This window comes from Ranitomeya variabilis, chromosome 2 (genome assembly GCF_051348905.1).
Source record: "Ranitomeya variabilis isolate aRanVar5 chromosome 2, aRanVar5.hap1, whole genome shotgun sequence".
NCBI lineage: Eukaryota > Metazoa > Chordata > Amphibia > Anura > Dendrobatidae > Ranitomeya > Ranitomeya variabilis.
In genome coordinates, this window is record NC_135233.1 from 383,655,305 (window position 1) to 383,676,470 (window position 21,166).

Sequence of the window (21,166 nt, forward strand, 5' to 3'; positions counted from 1 at the left end):
TGGAGAGCGGTCTGTATGACAGCTCTCCAGCGATCAAACAGCGACGCTGCAGCGATCGGCATCGTTGTCGCTATCGCTGCAGCGTCGCTTAATGTGACGGTACCTTTAGGTTCCTAAACGGGAAACGACTTCCTCCTAAATTGTTTGATGTCACTTGGCTTTCACTGCATAGTCGGCTCTTTGTCAGGGGGAACCTGAAACATCTGAGTGTCTCTGAACGGAATTGTCCCCTTGGTTGTCAGCAGGAGGAGACTATGGAGCACTTTATATGTGATTGCTGGGGAGGGAGGAAGATCTGGGAGGAAGTGTCAGCTAATCTAAAAATCCCCAGACTGCGGACCCTAAAATATCCTGACATAATCTATGGTGTCCCCTCCACTGTTAGTAACATCGACAGAGAGACTATGTACATTATCATAAGTGTCGTCAAATACTATCATTGGCACATGAGAACCCGGGTGTCACTGCACAATGAGCTGTTCGATCACACCGCTGCGGCTGGTCAGGTTATGTCAGAACTCCGGTGGATAAAATCACTAGAAGTTGGAAGGAGTCAGAGAAACAATAAGTTATGGAGGAATATAAAATTCAGTTAGGAAATATGATGATATATATATTTATTGTTTTGTTTTGTTTAATTTTCTTCTCCCTCCAGGTGTGGACACTTTAATTTATTTATGAATATGATCTGACTGTTTAGTACTTGTGTGTATATAACCTAAGTGATTTGTGTTTTGTAATACTGGGTGATTTTTGTTTTTATTATAATTGTATTTATGTTTGGTTTTATAATAAAAATTGCCCCTATGTACAAGAATATAACTACTATAATACTGCTCCTATGTACAAGAATATAACTACTATAATTCTGCTATGTACAAGAATATAACTACTATAATACTGCCCCTATGTGCAAGAACATAACTACTATAATACTGTCCCTATGTACAAGAACATAACTACTATAATACTGTCCCTATGTACAAGAATATAACTACTGTAATACTGCTCCTATGTACAAGAATATAACTACTATAATACTGCTCCTATGTGCAAGAATATAACTATTATAATACTGCTTCTATGTACAAGAATATAACTGCTATTATACTGCTCCTATGTACAAGAATATAACTACTATAATACTGCCCCCATGTACAAGAATATAACTACTATAATACTGCCCCTATGTACAAGAATATGACAATTATAATAATGTCCCTAATTATAGGAATAAAAATACTATAATACTGCCCCCTATGTTTAAGAATATAAGTTCTATAATACTGCCCTCTATGTACAAGAATATGAGAATTATAATAATGTCCTTAATTTTAACAATATAACTGCTATAATACTGCCCCTATGTACAAGTATACAGCTACTGTAATACTGTTCCCCAATATGCAAGAATATAACTACTATAATACTGACCACCTATGTACAAGAAAGTAACTACTATAATACTGCCCCTATGTACAAGAATATAACTACTATAATACTGCCCCTATGTACAAGAATATAACTACTATAATACTGACCACCTATGTACAAGAAAGTAACTACTATAATACTGCTCCTATGTACAAGAATATAACTACTATAATACTGCTCCTATGTACAAGAATATAACTACTATAATACTGCTATGTACAAGAATATAACTACTATAATACTGCCCCTATGTGCAAGAACATAACTACTATAATACTGTCCCTATGTACAAGAACATAACTACTATAATACTGTCCCTATGTACAAGAATATAACTACTATAATACTGCTCCTATGTACAAGAATATAACTACTATAATACTGCTCCTATGTGCAAGAATATAACTATTATAATACTGCTTCTATGTACAAGAATATAACTGCTATTATACTGCTCCTATGTACAGGAATATAACTACTATAATACTGCCCCTATGTACAAGAATATAACTACTATAATACTGCCCCTATGTACAAGAATATAACTACTATAATACTGCCCCTATGTACAAGAATATGACAATTATAATAATGTCCCCAATTATAGGAATAAAAATACTATAATACTGCTCCCTATGTATAAGAATATAACTATCATAATACTGCCCCCTATGTTTAAGATTATAAGTTCTATAATACTGCCCTCTATGTACAAGAATATGAGAATTATAATAATGTCCTTAATGTTAACAATATAACTGCTATAATACTGCCCCTATGTACAAGTATATAGCTACTATAATACTGTTCCCCAATATGCAAGAATATAACTACTATAATACTGACCACCTATGTACAAGAAAGTAACTACTATAATACTGCCCCTATGTACAAGAATATAACTACTATAATACTGCCCCTATGTACAAGAATATAACTACTATAATACTGCCCCTATGTACAAGAATATAACTACTATAATACTGCCCCTATGTACAAGAATATGACAATTATAATAATGTCCCCAATTATAGGAATAAAAATACTATAATACTGCTCCCTATGTATAAGAATATAACTATCATAATACTGCCCCCTATGTTTAAGATTATAAGTTCTATAATAGTGCCCTCTATGTACAAGAATATGAGAATTATAATAATGTCCTTAATGTTAACAATATAACTGCTATAATACTGCCCCTATGTACAAGTATATAGCTACTATAATACTGTTCCCCAATATGCAAGAATATAACTACTATAATACTGACCACCTATGTACAAGAAAGTAACTACTATAATACTGCCCCTATGTACAAGAATATAACTACTATAATACTGCTCCTATGTACAAGAATATAACTACTATAATACTGCTATGTACAAGAATATAACTACTATAATACTGCCCCTATGTGCAAGAACATAACTACTATAATACTGCCCCTATGTACAAGAATATAATTACTATAATACTGCCCTTTATGTACAAGAATATAACTACTATAATACTGCTCCCTATGTACAAGTATATAACTACTATAATACTGCTCCTATGTACAAGAATATAACTATAATAATGCTTCCCCCTATGTATAAGAATACACAGTGGGTACAGAAAGTATTTAGACCCCTTTCACTTTTTCACTATTTGTTTCATTGCAACCAGTTGGTAAATTCAAAAAAGTTAATTTTTTTCTCATTAACCCCTTTCTGACATTAGACGTACTATCCCGTCGAGGTGGGGTGGGCCCGTATGACCACCGACGGGATAGTACGTCATACGCGATCGGCCGCGCTCACGGGGGGAGCGCGGCCGATCGCGGCCGGGTGTTAGCTGCATATTGCAGCTGACATCCGGCACTATGTGCCAGGAGCGGTCACGGACCGCCCCCGGCACATTAACCCCCAGCACACCGTGATCAAACATGATCACGGTGTACCGGCGGTATAGGGAAGCATCGCGCAGGGAGGGGGCTCCCTGCGGGCTTCCCTGAGAACCCCGCAGCAACGCGATGTGATCGCGTTGCTCCGAGGGTCTCCTACCTCCCTCCTCGCCGCAGGTCCCGGATCCAAGATGGCCGCGGCATCCGGGTCCTGCAGGGAGGGAGGTGGCTTACCGAGTGCCTGCTCAGAGCAGGCGCTGGTAAGCCTGCAGCCCTGCACAGCAGATCGCAGATCTGACAGAGTACTGTGCACACTGTCAGATCACCGATCTGTAATGTCCCCCCCTGGGACAAAGTAAAAAAGTTAAAAAAAAATTCTCCACATGTGTGTAAAAAGAAAAAAAAAAAATCCTAAATAAAGAAAAAAAAATTTTTTTATTATTCCCATAAATACATTTCTTTAGCTAAATAAAATAAAACAAACAATAAAAGTACACATATTTAGTATCGCCGCGTCCGTAACGACCCAACCTATAAAACTGCCCCACTAGTTAACCCCTTCAGTGAACACCGTTAGAAAAAAAAAAAGAGGCAAAAAACAACGCTTTATTATCATACCGCCGAACAAAAAGTGGAATAACACGCGATCAAAAAGACTGATATAAATAACCATGGTACCGCTGAAAACGTCATCTTGTCCCGCAAAAAAAGAGCCACCATACAGCATCATCAGCAAAATAATAAAAAAGTTATAGTCCTGAGAATAAAGCGATACCAAAATAATTATTTTTTCTATAAAATAGTTTTTATCGTATAAAAGCGCCAAAACATAAAAAAATGATATAAATGAGATATCGCTGTAATCGTACTGACCCGACGAATAAAACTGCTTTATCAATTTTACCAAACGCGGAACGGTATAAACGCCTTCCCCAAAAGAAATTCATGAATAGCTGGTTTTTGATCACTCTGCCTCACAAAAATCGGAATAAAAAGCGATCAAAATATGTCACATGCCCGAAAATGTTACCAATAAAAACGTCAACTCGTCCCACAAAAAAAAAGATCTCACATGACTCTGTGGACCAAAATATGGAAAAATTATAGCTCTCAAAATGTGGTAACGCAAAAAATATTTTTTGCAATAAAAAGCGTCTTTCAGTGTGTGACGGCTGCCAATCATAAAAATCCGCTAAAAAACCCGCTATAAAAGTAAATCAAACCCCCCTTCATCACCCCCTTAGTTAGGGAAAAATAAAAAAATTAAAAAAATGTATTTATTTCCATTTTCCCATTAGGGTTAGGGCTTGGGTTAGGGCTAGGGTTAGGGCTAGGGTTAGGGTTAGGGCTAGGGTTAGGGTTGGGGCTAGGGTTAGGGTTAGGGCTAGGGTTAGGGCTAGGGTTGGGGCTAGGGTTAGGGCTAGGGTTAAGGTTAGGGCTAGGGTTAGGGCTAGGGTTAGGGCTAGTGTTACGGCTAGTGTTAGGGCTAGTGTTAGGGCTAGTGTTAGGGTTAGGGTTATTGCTAGTGTTAGGGCTAGTGTTAGGGCTAGGGTTATTGCTAGGGTTAGGGCTAGGGTTGGGGCTAGGGTTGGGGCTACAGTTAGGGTTGGGGCTAAAGATAGGGTTAGGGTTTGGATTACATTTACGGTTGGGGATAGGGTTGGGTGTGTCTGGATTAGAGGTGTGGTTAGGGTTACTGTTGGGATTAGGGTAAGGGGTGTGTTTGGATTAGGGTATCAGTTATAATTGGGGGGTTTCCATTGTTTAGGCACATCAGGGGCTCTCCAAACGGGACATGGCATCCGATCTCAATTCCAGCCAATTCTGCGTTGAAAAAGGAAAACAGTGCTCCTTCCCTTCAGAGCTCTCCCGTGTGCCCAAACAGGGGTTTACCCCAACATATGGGGTATCGGTGTACTCAGGACAAATTGGACATCATCTTTTGGGGTCCAATTTCTCCTGCTACCCTTGGGAAATACAAAACTGGGGGCCAAAAAATAAGTTTTGTGGGAAAAAAAAGATTTTTTATTTTCACGGCTCTGCGTTGTAAACTGTAGTGAAACACTTGGGGGTTCAAAGTTCTCACAACACATCTAGATAAGTTCCTTGGGGGGTCTAGTTTCAAATATGGGGTCACTTGTGGGGGGTTTGTACTGTTTGGGTACATCAGGGGCTCTGCAAATGCAATGTGACGCCTGCAGACCAATCCATTTAAGTCTGCATTCCAAATGGCGCTCCTTCCCTTCCGAGCTCTGTCATGCGCCCAAACAGTGGTTCCCCCCCACATATGGGGTATCAGCGTACTCAGGACAAATTGGATAACAACTTTTGGAGTCCAATTTATCCTGATACCCTTGTGAAAATACAAAACTGGGGGCTAAATATCATTTTTGTGAAAAAAAAAAAAGAATTTTTATTTTCACGGCTCTGCGTTATAAACTGTAGTGAAACACTTGGGGGTTCAAAGTTCTCACAACACATCTAGATAAGTTCCTTGGGGGGTCTAGTTTCCAATATGGGGTCACTTGTGGGGGGTTTGTACTGTTTGGGTACATCAGGGGCTCTGCAAATGCAACGTGACGCCTGCAGACCAATCCATTTAAGTCTGCATTCCAAATGGCGCTCCTTCCCTTCCGAGCTCTGTCATGTGCCCAAACAGTGGTTCCCCCCCACATATGGGGTATCAGCATACTCAGGACAAATTGGACAACAACTTTTGAAGTCCAATTTATCCTGATACCCTTGTGAAAATACAAAACTGGGGGCTAAAAAATCATTTTTGTGGAAAAAAAAAAAGAATTTTTATTTTCACGGCTCTGCGTTATAAACTGTAGTGAAACACTTGGGGGTTCAAAGCTCTCAAAACACATCTAGGTAAGTTCCTTAGGGGTCTACTTTCCAAAATGGTGTCACTTGTGGGGGTTTTTAATGTTTAGGCACATCAGGGGCTCTCCAAACGCAACATGGCATCCCATCTTAATTCCAGTCAATTTTGCATTGAAAAGTAAAATAGCGCTCCTTCCCTTCCGAGCTCTGCTATGCGCCCAAACAGTGGTTTACCCCCACATACGGGGTATCGCTGTACTCAGGACAAATTGCACAACAACTTTTGTGGTCTAATTTCTTCTCTTACCCTTAAGGAAATAAAAAAATGGGGGCGAAAAGATCATTTTTGTGAAAAAATATGATTTTTTATTTTTACGGCTCTGCATTATAAACTTCTGTGAAGCACTTGTTGGGTCAAAGTGCTCAACACACATCTAGATAAGTTCCTCAAGGGGTCTACTTTCCAAAATGGCGTCACTTGTGGGGGGTTTAAATGTTTAGGCACATCAGGGGCTCTCCAAACGCAACATGGCGTCCCATCTCAATTCCAGTCAATTTTGCATTGAAAAGTCAAATGGCGCTCCTTCCTTTCCGAGCTCTGCCCTGCGCCCAAACAATGGTTTACCCCCACATATGGGGTATCAGCGTACTCAGGACAAATTGCACAACAATTTTTGGGGTCCAATTTCTTCTCCTACCTTTGGGAAAATAAAAAATTGGGGGCGAAAAGATCATTTTTGTGAAAAAATATGATTTTTTATTTTTACGGCTCTGCATTATAAACTTCTGTGAAGCACTTGTTGGGTCAAAGTGCTCAACACACATCTAGATAAGTTCCTTAAGGGGTCTACTTTCCAAAATGGTGTCACTTGTGGGGGGTTTAAATGTTTAGGCACATCAGGGGCTCTCCAAACGCAACATGGCGTCCCATCTCAATTCCAGTCAATTTTGCATTGAAAAGTCAAATGGCGCTCCTTCCCTTCCGAGCTCTGCCCTGCACCCAAACAATGGTTTACACCCACATATGGGGTATAAGCGTACTCAGGACAAATTGTACAACAACTTTTGGGGTCTATTTTCTCCTGTTACCCTTGGTAAAATAAAACAAATTGGAGCTGAAATAAATTTTGTGTGAAAAAAAGTTAAATGTTCATTTTTATTTAAACATTCCAAAAATTCCTGTGAAACACCTGAAGGGTTAATAAACTTCTTGAAAGTGGTTTTGAGAACCTTGAGGGGTGCAGTTTTTAGAATGGTGTCACACTTGGGTATTTTCTATCATATAGACCCCTCAAAATTACTTCAAATATGTTGTGGTCCCTAAACAAAAATGGTGTTGTAAAAATGAGAAATTGCTGGTCAACTTTTAACCCTTATAAGTCCGTCACAAAAATAAATTTTGGTTCCAAAATTGTGCTGATGTAAAGTACACATGTGGGAAATGTTACTTATTAAGTATTTTGCGTGACATACAGTTAGGTCCATATATATTTGGACAGAGACAACATTTTTCTAATTTTGGTTATAGAAATTACCACAATGAATTTTAAACAAAACAATTCAGATGCAGTTGAAGTTCAGACTTTCAGCTTTCATTTGAGGGTATCCACATTAAAATTGGATGAAGGGTTTAGGAGTTTCAGCTCCTTAACATGTGCCACCCTGCTTTTAAAGGGGCCAAAAGTAATTGGACAAATGACTCCAAGGCTATTTCATGGACAGGTGTGGGCAATCCCTTCGTTATGTCATTCTCAATTAAGCAGATAAAAGGCCTGGAGTTGATTTGAGTTGTGTTGCTTGCATTTGGAAGGTTTGGCTGTGAAGTAAACATGCGGTCAAAGGAGCTCTCCATGCAGGTGAAATAAGCCATCCTTAAGCTGCGAAAACAGAAAAAACCCATCTGAGAAATATCTACAATATTAGTAGTGGCAAAATCTACAGTTTGGTACATCCTGAGAAAGAAAGAAAGCATTGGTGAACTCATCAATGCAAAAAGACCTGAGCGCCCACGGAAGACAACAGTGGTGGATGATCGCAGAATAATCTCCATGGTGAAGAGAAACCCCTTCACAACAGCCAACCAAGTGAACAACACTCTCCAGGAGGTAGGCGTATCAATATCCAAATCTACCATAGAGAGAAGACAGCATGAAAGTAAATACAGAGGGTTCACTGCACGGTGCAAGCCACTCATAAGCATCAAGAATAAAAAGGCTAAACTGGACTTTGCTAAAAAACATCTAAAAAAGCCAGCACAGTTCTGGAAGAACATTCTTTGGACAGATGAAACCAAGATCAACCTCTACCAGAATGATGGAAAGAGAAAAGTATGTCGAAGGAGTGGTCCAGCTAATGATCCAAAGCATAACCACATCATCTGTAAAACACGGCGGAGGCAGTGTGATGGCTTGGGCATGCATGGCTGCCAGTGGCACTGGGTCACTAGTGTTTGTTGATGATGTGACACAGGACAGAAGCAGCCAAATGAATTCTGAGGTATTCAGACCCACACTGTGTGCTCAGATCCAGCCAAATGCAGCAAAACTGATTAGTCGTTTTTTCTTACTACAGATGGACAATGACCCAAAACATAAAGCCAAAGCAACCCAGGGGTTTATTAAAGCAAAGAAGTGGACTATTCTTGAATGGCCAAGTCAGTCACCTGATCTCAACCCAATTGAGCATGCATTTCACTTGTTAAAGACTAAACTTCAGACAGAAAGGCCCACAAACAAACAGCAACTGAAAACCACCGCAGTGAAGACCTGGAGTAGCATCAAAAAGGAGAAAACACAGCGTCTGGTGATGTCCATGAGTTCAAGACTTCAGGCAGTCATTGCCAACAAAGGGTTTTCAACCAAGTACTAAAAATGAACATTTTAGTTAAAATTATTGAATCTGTCCAATTACTTTTGGTCCCTTTAAAAACAGGGTGGCACATGTTAAGGAGCTGAAACTCCTAAACCCTTCATCCAATTTTAATGTGGATACCCTCAAATGAAAGCTGAAAGTCTGAACTTCAACTGCATCTGAATTGTTTTGTTTAAAATTCATTGTGGTAATGTCTGTAACCAAAATTAGAAAAATGTTGTCTCTGTCCAAATATATATGGACCTAACTGTATGTCTGTGATTTAAGGGCATAAAAATTAAAAGTTGGAAAATTGCGAAATGTTCAAAATTTTTGACAAATATTCGTTTTTTTTCACAAATAAACGCAAGTTATATCGAAGAAATTTTACCACTAACATGAAGTACAATATGTCACGAAAAAACAATGTCAGAATCGCCAAGATCCGTTGAAGCGTTCCAGAGTTATAACCTCATAAAGGGACAGTGGTCAGAATTGTAAAAATTGGCCCGGTCATTAACGTGCAAACCACCCTTGGGGGTGAAGTGGTTAATGTACACTCTGCACCCAATCTTGACTGAAAAAAAAACAGAAAAGTAGAAATTTTTGCAAATTTATTAAAAAAGAAAAACTGAATTATCACATGGTCATAAGCTTTCAGACCCTTTGCTCAGTATTGAGTAGAAGCACCTTTTGAGCTAGTACAGCCATGAGTCTTCTTGGGAATGATGCAACAAGTTTTTCTCCCCTGGATTTGGGGATCCTCTGCCATTCTTCCTTGCAGATCCTCTCCAGTTCCGTCAGGTTGGATGGTGAACGTTGGTGGACGCCATTTTCAAGTCTCTCCAGAGATGCTCAGTTGGGTTTAGGTCAGGGCTCTGGCTGGGCCAGTCAAGAATGGTCACAGAGTTGTTCTGAAGTCACTCCTTGTTATTTTAGCTGTGTGCTTAGGGTCATTGTCTTGTTGGAAGGTGAACCTTCGGCCTAGTCTGAGGTCCAGAGAACTCTGGAAGAGTTTTTCATCCAAGATATCTTTGTACTTGGCCGCATTCATGTTTCCTTCAATGGCAACCAGTCATCCTGTCCATGCAGCTAAAAAACACCCCCATAGCATGATGCTGCCACCACCATGCTTCACTGTTGGGATTGTATTGGGCAGGTGATGAGTGCCTGGTTTTCTCCACACATACAGCTTAGAATTATCACCAAAAAGGTCTATCTTCATCTCATCAGACCAGAGAATCTTATCTATATATATAATCTTCTAAGGGTCACTTCCGTCTGTCTGTTTGTCTGTCTGTCACGGAAATCCCAAGTCGCTGACTGGTTGTGGGCAACCAGCCGCGACCAATCAGCGATGGGTATAGTCCGGCCGCGAAATGGCCGCTCCCTACTCCCCTGCAGTCAGTGCCCCCTCCATACTCCCCCCCCCCCCCCCCAGTCAGCGCCCGCCGCCCACATAGCGTTTTAGCAGTCCGTTAAACTGACTGCGTTATACCGCAGTGTAACGCAGTCTGTTAACACTGCTATTAACACTGTGTGACGAACTTTTTACTATTGCATCAATAGTAAATAGATATGTTAAAAATAAGAAAAAAAATAAATAAATGGTGCTATTCTCACCCGCCGGCGTCCACCGATGCGCATGAGACCACTAAGTCATCTGGGTAATTTCGCAATGCATCACTGGGAATGGAAGCTGGCGGCAGCCTCGCCGCTCGCACACATCGGTGGACGCCGGAGGGGGAGTATATAACTATTTTTTATTTTAATTCTTTTTTTTAACAGAGATATGGTGCCCACACTGCTATATACTACGTGGGCTGTGTTATATACTGCATGACTGATATATACTACGTGGGCAGTGTTGTATACTGTGTGGGCTGTGTTATTTAATGTGTGGGCTGTGTTATATACTACATGGCTGCTATATACTACATGGCTGCTTTATACTACGTGGCTGCTATATAGCACGTGGCTGTGCTATATACTATGTGGCTGCTACATACTATGTGGCTGCTATATACTATGTGGCTTCTATATACTATGTAGCTGTGCTATATACTACGTGGCTGTGCTATATACTACGTGGCTGTGCTATATACTACGTGGCTCTGCTATATACTACGTGGCTGTGCCATATACTACGTGGCTGTGTTATATACTGTGTGGGCTGTGCTATATACTGCGTGGGCTGTTCTATATACTACATGAGCTGTGTTATATACTACGTGGCTGTGCTATATACTACGTGGCTGTGCTATATACTACGTGGCTGCTATATACTACGTGGCTGTGCTATATACTATGTGGCTGCTATATGCTATGTTGTCTGCTATATACTACGTGGCTGCTATATACTACGTGGCTGTGCTATATACTACATGGCTGTGCTATATACTACGTGGCTGTGTTATATACTGCATGGGCTGTGCTATATACTGCGTGGGCTGTGCTATATACTACGTGGGCTGTGTTATATACTGTGTGGCTGTGCTATATACTACGTGGCTGTGCTATATACTACATGGCTGCTATATACTACGTGGCTGTGCTATATACTATGTGGCTGCTGTATACTACTTGGCTGTGCTATATACTACGTGGCTGTGCTACATACTACATGGCTGGGCTATATACTACGTGGCTGCTATATACTATGTGGCTGCTATATACTATGTGGCTGCTATATACTACGTGGCTGCTATATACTATGTGGCTGTGCTATATACTACGGGCTGTGCTATATACTATGTCTTGCACTGAGGAGAGGCTTCCGTCGGGCCACTTTGCCATAAAGGCCCGACTGGTGGAGGGCTGCAGTGATAGTTGACTTTGTGGAACTTTCTCCTATCTCCCTACTGCATCTCTGGAGCTCAGCCACAGTGATCTTGGGGTTCTTCTTTACCTCTCTCACCAATACTCTTCTCCCACGATTGCTCAGTTTGGCTGGACGGCCAGGTCTAGGAAGACTTCTGGTGGTCCCAAACTTCTTCCATTTAAGGATTATGGAGGCCACTGTGCTCTTAGGAACCGTGAGTACTGCAGAAATTCGTTTGTAACCTTGGCCAGATCTGTGCCTTGCCACAATTTTGTCTCTGAGCTCCTTGGCCAGTTCCTTTGACCTCATCATTCTCATTTGGTCTGACATGCACTGTGAGCTGTGAGGTCTTATATAGACAGGTGTGCGCCTTCCCAAATCAAGTCCTATCAGTTTAATTACACACAGCTGGACTCCAATGAAGGAGTAGAACCATCTCAAGGAGGATCACAAGGAAATGGACAGCATGTGACTTAAATCTGAGTGTCTGAGCAAAGGGTCTGAATACTTATGACCATGTGATATTTCAGGTTTCTTTTTTAATAAATATGCAAACATTTCTACATTTCTGGATTTTTTTCTGTCAAGATGGGGTGCAGAGTGTACATTAATGAGAAAAAAAATGAACTTTTTTTAATTTACCAAATGGCTGCAATGAAGCAAAGAGTGAAAAATGTAAAGGGGTCTGAATACTTTCCGTACCCACTGTAACTGCTATAATACTGCCCTGCGTTTTTTAGGGATATGCAATTTTATTCTTGGTAAATACTGTATCTGCCTAATTCTAAGTTTCTGACGATTATGGTAATGGGACGTACCCTCTGTGCCCACCCTATCATTTGACCTTGGTAATGACAATCTGCATTTTGAGGTTTCCGTGACTAATTAATATCCTGGACAATATCCAGTGCACATTGGGTAATAACGATCGTACATACATAAACCAGACAGGTAACCGGACAATATACCAGTATATGGCGGTAATACTACAGATTATATACGTGGCCTCGGAGCAGTGTATATAACCTGCTCAATCTTAAAATCCTTATCGCAGCCGCCATGTCTGCAGGCCGGAGCGCAGGATTCTAGGTTATTAGGATAGCGGTGATTTATAACGGCTTATCTCACTAATGTCCTCATTTCCCGGACGACGGCCACTTTGTCTTGGGCCGTTATTAATGTATTTTGGTAAGCGGCTCCCAGTTTGTTGCGCTCCATCCCGGGCCGTGCCACGCTCTTATAGGGTCATAAATCTCCGATTTTGCTTTTTTTCATTACACTGTAGTTGTCATCTTTAAGATAATGTTTTTGGGCTGTTTGATAAATCTCAGAGGAATGTAATCTGCAGCACATAATCCACAGCGCAACTTCTTATAAAATACAACTCCTGTCTGCGGGGCCCGGGCTCAGGATAATGCATCCGCAGAGCTTCCAATTATACGAAAAAATACATTACAGACAAGATGTTCCGCATTTCTGTACATTAGGGTTTTCATGTTTTATGCTGATAAAGTTTATCCATTAAATTGCATACATTTATATGGACTGGACTGCAGGCTTAATGCTTTTTACTAGGCCTCAGAAACTGGACTTGTTACCCATAGCAACCAATCACAGCACAACTTTCATTTCTCCGGAGTGGTTTCTAAAATGAAAGCTGACGTCTGATTGGTTGCCATGGACAACAAGGTTAAGCTGCAGCAGAATGAGGATTTTAGGGCCTAATAGTGAAAGTGATTCTGAACCCCTCCATTAAGGTTGACATCTTTTGGAATTAGGACGGTGGCAGTTTTGGTCAATTAAATAGATACGTCCCCAAGTTATGGAATATGAGCACAAGTCATACTAATGCCTATGACCCCTTCATCACTCACTGCAGAACAGACTCCTAAAATGTAAACCCCCGACCCCTGAAATAAGTATATTAATATAATATAATAATAACTAGTGTACCGCCTGGTTGTATACATGTGTACACCAAAATGTAAAGCGCTGTGGAATATGTTGGCGCTATAGAAATAAAATTATTATTATTATATCCTTCAATTCTATGCAAACTAGCAGGGGCGTAACTATAATAGGTGCAGGGGTTCCACCCAGGCGGGCCCTGGAGTTTAGGGGTCACAAAAGGACCTTTTGCTTCATATGGAAAGACCATTACTATTAAAGACTTTCAATAATTAGTGGCCCCGTTGGAGCTTTTGCATTGGGGCCCTCAAGATTCAAGTTTCTCCGCAGCAAACTAGCACCCTAAGTGACCAAATGTACATGTTCAGTCCTGCTATGCTGTGCAATAAAGGATTAATCAAAGTATAAATAAGTATATACTATGCTCTAGATCCCAAAAAATGTACAAGGGAGACCACTGGCAAATGTAGGCAGAAGAGGACCCCTGTGCAAGAACAGTATCTGGGCCCTTTGTTGTCCAGTAATTCATCAGAATGCAAAATTCCACCTGTTTTAGATGTGGAAATGGGCCCCCTTACCTATCGGGCCCCTGTGTGGCTGTAAAGGTTGCACTAATGGTATGTCCACCCCTGCGGGAGACCCCTGAAACATAATCTCTGAAGTAAATATGGATCTTAGACTAAATTCCTAATGCGCTCATACATGACTACTGGACAAAATTTGTCGGGAATATCCCAGTTTTTCAGAAACTGTCCCAAAATTTGTGGTGTCCTGGGATTAATAGGGGTGACGTTTATGAGATCCCACCCATGTGAGTTTGTTTGCTTGAGATTAGGGCGTTTCCAGTTGGGAGAATAGTGCCCCTTAAATTGCTAACCCTGATGCTGGTAACTCTGGCCAAAAAAAGATGCAAACCCTAGACTTAGACCCTGTGTATAGACATACAAACAGACCAGACCATCTTTCTTACAGACTCAAGATCCCCCATTTATACCAAGCCCAGCCCCCAGACCGACCTCCTGTTTATACATACATTAGATCTTAGTGACCAACACTGGAAGCGTAAGTTTTTTGTCCAAATCCGGTCCCTCTGCAACCCGACCTTGTTTATGAGAACTTTGTCACTTTTTTGTGGGACGCTGCATTTGTAATTCTGAAATCTCTGGACAGTTCCCACAAATCCGGGACAGTTGTCATGCAGGTTACAAAAATGTAGAAAAAGCATTTCTGGGGAGATTTGCCCTCTATTATAGAAGACCATCAGATCTCTGTTTTCCCAGGAATATGCCCCTCAGTTAAAGATTCAGTTTCCTTTAGCAGCCAAACAGACCATTACTCTTGATTTTTCGATAAATCTCCCGTATGTTGTTCTGTCCTTGTTGTTTGCGGCACTGACCAGCACAGCACAGTGCACACCGTGAGCCGCGTATCTCTGACATGTATACTTCTGCTGGCAGGCAGCGATGTATAACAACTTTTATTTTCCACTCTCTAAGGTGAAGAAAGGTACTTGGGTCCTATTTTGTAGAACAATCAGACAGAGTAAGTCACCTGTTCCATCAGTTATGCAAATAGAAGCAGAGGGGCCTCAATGATTATTATGGGGTCTGTTTGGTGTCCGTTTTTTTACAATGGAAAAAGACTGTCCTGAATGTCAAACTTTTTCTTCCATTCTTAAAAACAGAACCCAGACCGACCGTATAATAGTGGATGAGGGCCCTCTGGTCCCATTCGTATACCTGATGCAACTGATCACTTATTCCGTCGATTCCATTAATAGAGGAGAAGTAGCAGGGTGTTGCACTAATACCAGTCTTAAAGTTGTCGGGCAGGAAGCAGCACAAAAAGGACACAGAGGGCAGGTTTACCCATTGTAATCAATGGGAAAGGCATGCCAAAATTGTGGCAGAAAAGGGTGGATCGCATTCCTACAATGCAGTTTTTCCGCTCGCCCTGATCTAACATTAGCGGTTTATCCAGACTGCCCCGATGTGACAGCTCACCTGGAATCGATGCTCTGGTCCTTTACACTTCTGGATGTCTAGTAGGAAGCCCTAGGTCAGGTCTGTCTGCAGAAATCTAGACGTAGCAGAGCGAAACTGTCGTGCTTGATCGCACAGCGCACTTCTTAACCCGATTCTGTCAGCACACCTCACATAGGAAGGCAGCGGGATACCACAGCCCCTGTCAGCAGCACAGAGGATAGCATCATATTAATAAGTATTCATTTTTGGGCTGTTACCCAGATGTATCAGGCAATAATGTCATCTCAGGTCTCATCAAGGGAAGAAATAATTATATAAAAAAAATAAAAAGAACCATTCTAATATATATTAAAAAAGAAAAGATGGATAATTAATCACTCCACTCATAGTCATTTGTCTAATGGATTCTAGTGATTACTGAGAAAGATGAAAATCCACTGGAGATCCCGGCTTCAAGGGTCATGAACAGCCCAGACATGGCCCTTTATTTTCCCAATGTACAATAATCATCTAATTCAGAAATGACTGAAATGGCCACTGGGGGGCGACACATGTTGTGTGAGCTTGTGATAATTATCTGCATTTTGAGTGGGTAACCAATGCTTCTGATATACTATATTAATCGCTCTGCAGTAATACGTCTCTGAGTTAACATTTATAATATATTTATAAATCATTGCCCTGTACATTACTGCCCTATTATAGTATAACCTTAAGGGCCAATTCTTAAGTAGGAAAAACACATTCTTCTTGTACTCCCCTTACTGCTAGGGTGAGGGGGATTTATAATACACCAAAATAATAATTCTAGCTCCATTCCCTCTTCCAGAATTGAGACAAATTAGGTGATTATGCTCCTCCCCTGCTTAGAGATTAACTCCGCCCCTGCTTATTTAACTTTTATCCATTGTGTACATAGTTTAATCTGTGCTGGGACATTCAAATCAAGATAAGGAGATGATATTACATGATATGACATACGTGTGCTATTATTGGGTCATTATTCTTATGTGTTATGTTTGGAATTTCTTATTATTGCTACTAACAGCAGTCACAGACCCTGGAGCCCTGGAAGCTGTATAGTACAGTTGGTCTACTCCTCGGCCTGGATGTAATAACCTTTGGGATCTGGCAAATAGTGGATCCCCTGCAGCGCACTATTGAGGTGAGACGGCCTTCATAAGACGCTTTCTGTCCATGCGTTGCGTATCGACCACTTATTTCAGTGGGTGTAGTTCCCTATAGAGGGGGCAAGCTCAGTCATTGCTCAAGTCCCATTCAAATGAATAGGACAGTTGGAAAAATTACAATTTACACCCATACAGTCTGACCAAGGCAGTATTTCACCCTTTCCCCAACTCTCCAGAACTCATAAGACCTTCCCAATCTGAATCTGTCCAACCATATATGTTCCAAAAAAAATATTCAATTTCATTTCAGCAAAATTTCTGTAATTTTACAATTGCAAATTTGCCCTGTGTTGACCTACAGGTGACACTAGAAAACCGATTCTTTCTTAAAAAGTAGAGCTAATTAGCATTTTTCCCAAGAAAGCATTGCCGGAGCTGCCTGATCTCCGCAAGGAGAACCAGTACCTATCAAGGACATGTTTTAAAAAAATATATATTTTGAAATATCTCTTCTTGTATAAATGTACATTATTCTTTGTCCATTCTAGGAGTTCACTAAAGAAGAACCCCGGGGAGACCTTGATGTCCTCATCCTGCCTCAGCTGGAGCACTGCAGCTCTGTGAAGATGAACACGTGGCTCGGTGAGGATCAGCCACTCATGTGGATAGTTTCTGGGGTCAACAGAGAAGAATTGCAATTCCACGATTGGATCCATAAAATGGGTGTTTTGTCTTGCGGTGATGGGATTGTGGGAGACTGTGGGAGCGAGGCTTAAATGTCCCAATTTGGGGCCTTACCGTGTCTGTAATTATGCATCACTGACACCACGCGATCGGCCGATAATCCACGATGGGCAGAAGGGTTCATTCTCTGCGACGAGATACCATCGTATCACTGTGACGCTTGTGTTATTTTGCACCGTTCCTTTGTTCTTCGTCTTCTCTATGTCCCGGATCTTCTTCAATCTTTTACATCTTCATCGCTTTTCTTCTTGTTCCCAGGTATTGTGTACGGCTCCAAGGGTCTCCTGCTCTTGCTCGGTATCTTTCTAGCTTATGAAACAAAGAGCGTCTCCACTGAGAAAATCAATGACCACCGTGCGGTGGGGATGGCCATATACAATGTAGCCGTGAGTATCGAGAACAAGAAAATGAGGAGTGTTCATTCTCTTTACCGTCTAGTGTAGGAAATGGGACTAGAAATCATCTGTACCGATCTCACTGCGTCTGTCCTCGAGTTATCGGTGAGCAGAGAAATAACCAAGTGTCACAGGGATCAATAGGAAATCAATCCACCCGAAAATTGCCTGTCTGATGCTTTGCAGAGAGAGAACACTGAGCACTGAAAAATACTTGGCTTTGTAAAAAAAAAAATAGCAGCTTTATTATCTGTATATGTTTGTAATACATGCGTAATATATACATGAACTGTGTGACATTTTTTTCCTCACCTGTCTAAAACTTTTGCAGAGTAAGAATGTTTTCAAATACTGAAGTGTTGATAGTTTGTTTGAGTCAATTAACAAAATGTAAAGTGAAAGAGCAAAAGAAAATGTAAATCCCATCAGTATTTGGTGACCGCTCTTTGACATCATCACTTTTTGTCGTCACTTGCACACATTACATGGAGGATCCCGGCAGGAGGTTGTTCCAAATATTTTGGAGAGCTGACCCCAGATATTCTGTGTATGAGGCTTGTGTGGATCCTTCCGTCTCTTCGTGTGATTCCAGACAGACCGGATGAAGTGTCATCAGGGCTTTGTGGGGCCAGATCATCACCCCCAGGACTCTTCGTTCTTACTGACATTGGCAGGATGTTGGAGGTCGTTGTTCAGCTGCAGGATAAATTTGGAGCCGATCAGATGCCTCCTGGTGGTATTACATGATGGATAAGAATCTATCGGGATTTCTCAGCATTGAGGACACCATTAATCCTGACCAAATCCCAAACTATATTTGCTGAAATGCAGCCAAAAACATGGCACGACCCTCCAGCGTCCATCACTGTTCTTGCAGACCCTCATTATCGTGCCGTTCTTGAGCCCTTCTAAGAAAAATCTGCTTTGTCACATTTGTCACACTTGTCACACTTATCTTTTCGTGCATAGTTGAGTCACTTGGCCTTGTTTCTATGTACAAAATTTGATTTTTGTACATCTCTCATAAAAATCACTGTTGGCCATATTCCTCCATACAGTACATGGGAGAGGCTGGGTCTGACCAGTTGCTGCCAGTTCTGAGCTGATGGCACTGCTGGACATCTTCCTATTTTGAAGACAAATAACATGTGTCTCATCTGCTGCACTAAGTTTCATTGGCCAACCACTGCATCTATGGCCCTCAAGGTTGCCAATCTCTTGGTGCGTCTTCAAAAGAGGTTGACCAGCACGTTTAGAAACCCACGTCTGTGAGAGACATTGCTGATGCAGTATAACTACCTTGTATCTTGGTGCTATGCCCAGTATTGCTATGGTTTATGACCTGTGATACTTCATGTCTTTGTGGATCTGCAGTGGCGAGTCTCTTCAGTGTTCACAGGAATTGTGCCTTTCACAACCATTGAAGGTGAGCATATTTCTTTGTTTCATTTTTTAGTTTTTAACCTAGATAATACCATTTTGCGCTCATTATCTTTCCAGTTATTATCATAGTCATGATACTGTCTTCCACAACCTCGCCATTGTGACAGTTTGTCTGTTCCTCACCCAGTTTTAAAGTCTCCTACAAAGCTGTTTCTGTTTCAGAAAATGACTGTGTTTTCACCTACATAGTCCTACAAAATCCCTCACTTTGTGACAAGTGTACCTAAAAGAATTAATGCTGTTTTGAAGACAATGTGCGGTCACCAAATATTGATGGGATGTAGATTTCTCTTTTGTTCATTCACTTTGCTTGTTTTAATTGACACAAATAAATTATCACTTCTTTTCATGAAAGCATTATTACTTTGCGGCATTTTTTCCCCACTTGCCTAAAATTATTCACAGTCCTATATACTGTATATACAACACAGACCAAAAGTTTGGACACACCTTCTCATTTAAAGATTTTTCTGTATTTTCATGACTATGAAAATTGTACATTCACACTGAAGGCATCAAAACTATGAATTAACACATGTGGAATTATATACTTAACAAAAAAGTGTGAAACAACTGAAAATATGTCTTATATTGTAGGTTCTTCAAAGTAGCCACCTTTTGCTTTGATGACTGCTTTGCACACTCTTGGCATTCTCTTGATGAGCTTCAAGAGGTAGTCACCGGGAATGGTTTTCACTTCACAGGTGTGCCCTGTCAGGTTAAATAAGTGGGATTTCTTGCCTTATAAATGGGGTTGGGACCATCAGTTGTGTTGCGCAGAAGTCTGGTGGATACACAGCTGATAGTCCTACTGCATAGACTGTTAGAATTTGTATTATGGCAAGAAAAAAGCAGCTAAGTAAAGAAAAACAAGTGGCCATCATTACTTTAAGAAATGAAGGTCAGTCAGTCCGAAAAATTTGGAAAACTTTGAAAGTGTCCCCAAGTGCAGTGGCAAAAACCACAAGCGCTACAAAGAAACTGGCTCACATGAGGACCGCCCCAGGAAAGGAAGACCAAGAGTCACCTCTGCTTCTGAGGATAAGTTTATGCGAGTCACCAGCCTCAGAAATCGCAGGTTAACAGCAGCTCAGATTAGAAACCAGGTCAATGCCACACAGAGTCCTAGCAGCAGACACATCTCTACAACAACTGTTAAGAGGAGACTTTGTGCAGCAGGCCTTCATGGTAAAATAGCTGCTAGGAAACCACTACTAAGGACAGGCAACAAGCAGAAGAGACTTGTTTGGGCTAAAGAACACAAGGAATGGACATTAGACCAGTGGAAATCTGTGCTTTGGTCTGATGAGTCCAAATTTGAGATCTTTGGTTCCAACCACCGTGTCTTTGTGCGACGCAGAAAAGGTGAACGGATGGACTCTACATGCCTGGTTCCCACCGTGATGCATGGAGGAGGTGTGATGGTGTGGGGGTGCTTTGCTGGTGACACTGGGGATTTATTCAAAATTGAAGGCATACTGAACCAGCATGGCTACCACAGCATCTTGCAGCGGCATGCTATTCCATCCGATTTGCGTTTAGTTGGACCATCATTTAAGTTTTGACAGGGCAATGACCCCAAACACACATCCAGGCTGTGTAAGGGCTATTTGACCAAGAAGGAGAGTGATGGGGTGCTACGCCAGATGACCTGGCCTCCACAGTCACCAGACCTGAACCCAATCGAGATGGTTTGGGGTGAGCTGGACCGCAGAGTGAAGGCAAAAGGGCCAACAAGTGCT

At 41.2% G+C, this 21,166-nt stretch overlaps 1 protein-coding gene across 3 annotated transcripts in view; it reads left to right on the forward strand.

Annotated features, from left to right (window-relative positions):
* GABBR1 (gamma-aminobutyric acid type B receptor subunit 1) overlaps nt 1-21,166 on the forward strand; it is a 123,352-nt gene that overhangs the window by 89,834 nt on the left and 12,352 nt on the right. For all 3 annotated transcript variants that reach the window (XM_077286292.1, XM_077286293.1, XM_077286294.1), the window contains 3 exons: nt 16,761-16,877; nt 17,391-17,484; nt 17,845-17,972. In XM_077286292.1, the coding sequence (XP_077142407.1) occupies nt 16,761-16,877; nt 17,391-17,484; nt 17,845-17,972 (339 nt within the window). The remainder of the gene's footprint in view (nt 1-16,760; nt 16,878-17,390; nt 17,485-17,844; nt 17,973-21,166) is intronic.